Source organism: Sinocyclocheilus grahami, unplaced genomic scaffold, assembly GCF_001515645.1.
Source record: "Sinocyclocheilus grahami isolate Dianchi unplaced genomic scaffold, SAMN03320097.WGS_v1.1 scaffold2481.1, whole genome shotgun sequence".
Taxonomy (NCBI): domain Eukaryota; kingdom Metazoa; phylum Chordata; class Actinopteri; order Cypriniformes; family Cyprinidae; genus Sinocyclocheilus; species Sinocyclocheilus grahami.
Genome location: NW_015507660.1, coordinates 5,218 through 11,790, shown reverse-complemented (window position 1 = coordinate 11,790; position 6,573 = coordinate 5,218). Strand labels below are relative to the sequence as shown.

Sequence of the window (6,573 nt, the reverse complement as noted above, 5' to 3'; positions counted from 1 at the left end):
CCCCCCCCCCCCCCCCCGTTATAAAAAAAGAAACATGTGGGCTCCCCCAAAGTCCACGGTATAGTTTGAACACTGATGGTAGCTCTCCAGGAACAGAGTTGGAGTCCCCTGCCTTAAATAAAAGTCCTGGGGCAATATAGTATTCAAAAAACCTATTGTATTATCATAGCAGTAGCCAAACATGGTATTACCATTAGGGCTGGGAAAATAAATCGATGCATCGTGAATCGAGAAATTATTCAGCATCGATTCTGAGATTTTCTGAATGCATCGCGATTCTTTCTCAAGTCTTAGTTTTGAACAGCAGATGGCACTGCATGCTTTAGAAACAGCTGTTTTCTGCTTGTTTCCAAACCTTTACACACACTTGAACCTAAAATAATAATTCATAAAATTCGAAAAGGTTGAAGCGAATTACAAAGGTGTTCACAGTGGGCTGTGTTTACATTAATCTCGTGTCATAAAAGCATTCTGAGCCGAGGTGAAATTACATGACTCAGCCGAATGCACAAGCGCCCTTCAGCACTCTTCTTCATGAGGATTTGAGTGTGCGGATAAAAACTAGACTAGAGCGCCATCTGCTGTTAAAATCTAAGCTTAGAATGGATTCCAGAGAGAATTGCAATGTATTCGGAAGATCTCAGAATCTATCCATGAATTTCCACCCTAAGTACCATGGTATACACAAACTGTGGTATTAAATGCAAGTCCAAAAACACATGGTAATACCATGGTCTTCTGTTAAAAAAACATGATATTATCAATGCAGATACTAAGAGTACCCATAGTACTTTTTGTAAGGGGATCAATCATACAAATTAATTGAAATCATTAGAAACAGCTTAAGATAAATATATGGAGAAAGGCAAAGAACAGCCAGTTGTACCTTTCATGCCGTTCAGGCTCAGGACGTTCACTGTCCTCTGTGGTCTCTGGAGAGCTGGTCAGAGGAGGGCTGAGAGAGAAATGCCTGCTGTTAGGTGCATCCATGCTGCCTCTGCCACTGCTTTGGCTTGCATAACTCCTGTAGCTTCCCTCTGTCTCGGAACTCTTCCTGTATCTGTTCATTTCCACATCAACTTCCTGCCCATCTTCATCTTCCTCCTCTCTCTCCCCCTCTTGGCTTTGGCTTCGTCTTCCAGATGGCAAGGCTGGCAGAGAAGGGCAATAAGGCCGAGGCCAGCTAGAACCCCCTGTTGATAAGGCAGCATGAGTGCTATGTCCCGACACTAGCTTTTTGCGGGATTGTGAGTTATTCATAGAGCTATTATATGATTTAGAAGCCTGATGATGGGGGTCTTGTGTTTGACTTTCTAAAGGCACAGATGAATCTGTTTGCAAACTAGGACTACTTTTAGGCTTATCTGCCACCGAGTTGGGTCTGCATGCAAAGGGGGATGTTGTAGAATCTCGACCAAGTGTCAGCGAGTCTATCCAAGCATTAGGGGTCAAAAAATGGTCCTTGTATAATTTTGAGTCTAAACTTTGGGTGCTCTTGTGGCGATTACAATTGTTTGACCCCAGACACTTTGTCTTCCGAGGCATTGTTCCAGAGACATTGATTTGAGATACAGTTTTGCTCGACCAATTGTTCAACGTCTGCTGCTTTCTTAAACTTGCATGTCCTGACTCTACTGATCTGTCATTTACAAGATCTGATAATCTGGGTCGGTCATAATCTAGAGTCTCATAACTGTGATCTGAGCCCAGCATGGACCTTGAATATGGAGACTGGCTCTCAAGATCAGGGCCATCTACACTCATCTCTGAATAAACACTAGTTGGATTTATCTGTCTAGTGCTTCTTTCTATGGTCTGCCTCTGCTGATTGTCTGAGGATGAATAAATACATGGGTCAAAATAATGTTGACTTCTGCTTGAGGTCCTCTGACCTTTATGCCCTACATCTGTTTGGGTATTCTCCAATTTGTAGATTAAGGGTTCATCCATTACACGGCCAAGACTTGACTCAACAGGAGTTCTGCTTCGTCTTCGGTCCAATGTTTGTGATTTTTGGTGTTCCCCTCTGTCTAGACTACGAGACCTTTGGTAGTTAGATCTCTGGATGGAATAGTAACCTTGCTGATTCTGCCTATACTTGGTATCCTTTCCATGAGAGGTATGTAGGGGGACCAAGCTTGCAGAAGAAATCCTGTGTCTTTCCTCCCATGGAATGCAAGAGGCAGCTCTTTCCTTCAACATGCTGGCATTCTCAGATAAAAGGCTTTGTCTAATGGCTTGGTAGTTACCCTGAGGAGTTGAGGTTTCTCGAACTTTCCAGATTCTTCCATACTCATCATCTGTCTGTTCATGACTATATGGATTTCGATCAACAGTGTACTTGCGCAGTTCCTTTTCAAGCTCCTCTCTCTCCCGAGCTAAAGATAAACAGCGACTTAGGTTTCCTTGTTCCCTCTCATGCTCCATCTGCAAAACCAGGTTACTGGCTGTAGAGTGTTTGGTACCTTGTTTCACGGACTGCCGACCCAGAGTACTTTCTGAATGAGGATAGAGAAAAGAGTCACTATTATCTGATGAGAGACTTGTCTGGTCTGGTCCATCCAAGAACTCTTGCTCCAGAATGGGCATGTAATGTCCGTTCAATGAAAGGTGCTTAGCCATAGATCGTGTTCTGCTAGAAGAAGGGATATCTGATGCGAAAGGTGGAAGATCCACTGAAAGGACAAAAGGTGGCTTTTTTCTTTCATCCCTGTAGGATCTCAAAGACTGGGATTTCTGGATTCTGAAGCTCCTGTTTCTTTCTGATGACCGATGGGAGTTTTGACTTGGGTTTCTCTTGATCTGAGAACTGACAATATTGGCATCTTCACAAGAATCGACAATAAAGCGTCCGTCAGGACCACGGTGGATGAACTCCACAGAGGACACAGGGGCAAGTGACGTCTGTTGGAGATGGCTCTCAGGGGGGGAATGGTGGGATGGAGGGTGAGCTTGAGGCAGGAGATGTTGCCGCTGGGCATGAAAATCACTGTGACTAGACTTTTCAAGGGAGGAGTGATTGGAAGAAGAGGAAGTGTAGGAGAGTGGACGAGCTGGTAGGAGCCTTTGGTTCAGGGTGTTGTCAGGGCTGCTAAGGTCAAGGATAGGAATTTAGTACATTCCAAAATGGCTGCAATGAATAGGAAAAATGTGGGCAATGAAAAAGGGTTTCATGAGGTGAGAGTGGTGAACTTACTTTTCAGAAGGGTTATTATTTATTGCAGGAGGGAGATCTGAAAGGAGGGAACCAATTTTACAATGGAATGAGTGACAGGATAAATGATCATGCATGAGGAATAACAATATGGGGTAAAGGAGTGAGAGCATCTTCTAAGATGGATACATTGAGGCAGACTGTTAGAACAGTTCTAAGCAGTTCAAAGTGTTGTTTCTTTACCCTTGACATTCTGCCTACGCCTTCGGTTCCTTTTGTGAAAAATGAAACAGACTATTGCCAGGGTCAGGATAAGAGCAAGACAAAGGAGTCCTACTCCACCCATAACACCAGCCATTAGCTGGTCAGGAAAGTCTAGGAGGCGGGAACTGGCTGGGTGCATATTCATTCCTGCAGAGCGCAAAGAAAGGTTTTAATGGTTGGGTATGTGAAAAGACTTATAGATTTTATTATAAGTATAGCTTAGAGTAATAAATTCTAACAATTTCTGAAGGAAATATTACAAGTAGGTGATTAGAACAGGGAATGTGTGAAGCACTAACCGATGGTGGAGACACTGATTGATGGACTGGGCATGCTCAGCTGATCTCCACGTTGAGAGAGAAGCCTCAGTTCATATTTGCAGTCCTTCAGAGAGTGATACATCGTGAGAAAAATGTCAAAATAAGGATGAAAGCAAAGGGAGAATGGGTTGCATTTATCAAAAATGACAAGCTGACTGATTCGTGAAAATCTCAGATCATGTCTTCGAGAACATTTACCTTACATAACCCTGGAAGAAAGATTTGACTCTCAACTGGGCTAATGTTCTCTTTCAGATTAATCCATTCCCCTCCTTCAAGGCGTGACTGTACGACAAAACTGTCAATGTGTGGAGAATGGGACTGAGGCACTGACCACCACAGAAGAATTCCCTCTGAACTCTTATTGATTGAGAGATTTATAGGTGGTACCAGCTTGACCACAACAGGAAGTGAATCTGTAAAATAAAATATTAAATGAGAGAGACTGAAATGAACAGCTTGCTTTTATTCAATTATTCACAGTGTGTAGCATAAATACAGATGGTTTAACATTAATTTGAGTCTGCATGAGGTAGCCAGCACACAGACTATGTGGTTTTAAAGACCCAATGAAATCAAAATTGGAGTTCTGTGGCTTTTAGACCATGTCTATTAGCTTTGAGGCCATCTATATGCTAGTACATTTCTAGAAAATGACGAAATTAATTAAAATTGATGAAAATTAGGAGATATTCAAACTCAAATGTACAGGCTTTCTCTTCTTTATATGTACAATAGTTTGTTCAATTAAATTCCATCCTCCTAATATCATGTGTCACTTAATAGCAACAGAATATAACAAATCATGGTTCGCGGCCATGAAAACTAGGTTCATAAAACCATTTCATAGGGTCTTGAAAGTTTCTTATGCACATCTAATGTTTACCCAGAGTTGTGATGGTGGTGATTTCACTGAAGGGCCCAGTGCCAATTTTATTTTGGGCCATAACACTGAACTGGTACTCAGTAGCAGGAAGAAGATTGGTGACCAACAGACTGTTCTCAGTGGAGAGGTCTGAGAAAGATAACCACTCTTGCTTTTCCTCTTTCCTTTCTGCTGACACCTGCTTATACCTGAAAAAAAGAATGTTAGTGTCAGACTTTTGGACCTGTTTTGCCCCCGTAGTCCTTCCTATGTTTCCTTATTTGGTAATGTTCCTGTCCTCGGCTAGTTTGATTATGTTCCATTGATGTCACCTGTGTTTCCCTGATTGCCCTGTGTTTAAAAGTCCTAGTCTGTTCAGTTTGTGTCAGGTCTATTTGTTTCTACGTGTGTTTGCCCAGCTCCTATTGTGGATTATCCCGTGTTTTCGTAATTAAAGACTGTGAATGCTACTCCGTGTCTCCTACGTTCTTCCCACAGCAGTGTATCGTAACAGTTAGCAAGTTTTCAAAAACAAAAAAAAAGATTTATGAAGACAGGCTTAAACCATCCAGTGAAAAGTAGCAACAACACTACTAACTTTTTTCAGTAGCGTAAAATTAGCTAAAAAAAATGTTAAAGTGACATTTTTACCAACTAATAGCAATGCTGCACGACAAAACGCTACAGTTTTTGTAGTTTTTGATTTGTGCACTTTCTTGAGATTTGTTTTGTGCGTGCAGCTTTGTGACTCTGCTTTGCACTGTTTTGCATTTAGAGTAAATTTATTAGATAAGCACTGCTCTTATTACAAAAAAATAGAGTGTGACAGACTACAATTTGAAAATACTTAAGATTTACAGAGATGAACTCTATCACCAACCAGACAGTGAATTTCTGGGCATATCCTCCATCAAAGCCAGCTACCCAAGAGACATTGGCCTGGTTAATTCCTGGGATCACAGATACTGATGACACTGCATGTGGACTTGTACCTGTGAATCAGAAGGAAACAAGATATGTGTGACATATGTAGTGTGATACATGAGATGTGACAGCAAGTTGCAAGTTCAATCTAGATGAGGACTACTCAACTATCTCAGGGGCCACTAGATTTCCTTTAGCCCCTTTAGGGCTTTTATTTAGCTAAGATTCAAGCCCAAAATGAACACAGAATATGTCTGTGCTTACTGTTACAGTAAACATCACATGGCCCAAGTGCAGTAGTAATGATCTAGATGCTTCAAGTCTTACCCAGCACAAGGACTGTTGTTCTGACAGATACAGTGGCTACTCGGTTGGTGGAGCTGCACTCCCATTCCCCCTGGTGGTCTTTACTGAGAGGACGCAGAATGAGGGAGCCATTCGCTGCTACAGTAAACAGTGAGCGAGAGGCTGTGCCAACCTAAAAGGAGCAGTGCCATAATGAAGCATATAATGAGATTAAACACCAATTTTAATTAAACTTGATTTCCAGCTGTAAGGGGGTGCATTATAATATTTGGAGAAAAGGAAAAATATTTGTGCACAGGATTGATGCTATTTTTTCTAATGTTAATCAGCACAGTTTTACATAAGCAGTTGTAAACTATTGCTGCTGAACATTACACCTCATAACATTACAGGAATGTTCTGGGTTAAATATGTGTTTAGCTCAATCAGCAACATCTGTGGTTTTTTGTTTACCACAGAAAATAATTTAAACGTGTACCCTAGTTTGAAAGAACAAACAAAACATGTACAGTAAGACACTTTCAATGGAAGTCTATGGAGTATTTAAAACAGAAAAATTCTTTATAAACTTAACATGGTATTTGTACTAGAATTACCATTAGTTATTAGAACTGAAAAATGGGGATTTTTTTATTGTAAATACTGTTGCTTTGTTTGTGCTAAAAAATATGGTAGAATACCTTCACCAAGTGAAAAAGTGAACCAAGAATGTAATTGTAAAGCACAGTGTAATGACTTTT

General features: G+C 41.1%; 1 protein-coding gene across 1 annotated transcript in view; it reads right to left on the bottom strand.

Annotated features, from left to right (window-relative positions):
• The window catches only part of LOC107575142 (uncharacterized), a 16,112-nt gene that overhangs the window by 4,477 nt on the left and 5,062 nt on the right, over positions 1-6,573 (bottom strand). Inside the window, exons 4-11 of the mRNA XM_016261555.1 lie at positions 5,855-6,005; positions 5,484-5,595; positions 4,625-4,812; positions 3,937-4,154; positions 3,718-3,802; positions 3,398-3,565; positions 3,197-3,233; positions 887-3,091 (exon numbers count right to left, since the gene is read on the bottom strand). Of these exons, the coding sequence (XP_016117041.1) occupies positions 887-3,091; positions 3,197-3,233; positions 3,398-3,565; positions 3,718-3,802; positions 3,937-4,154; positions 4,625-4,812; positions 5,484-5,595; positions 5,855-6,005 (3,164 nt within the window). The remainder of the gene's footprint in view (positions 1-886; positions 3,092-3,196; positions 3,234-3,397; positions 3,566-3,717; positions 3,803-3,936; positions 4,155-4,624; positions 4,813-5,483; positions 5,596-5,854; positions 6,006-6,573) is intronic.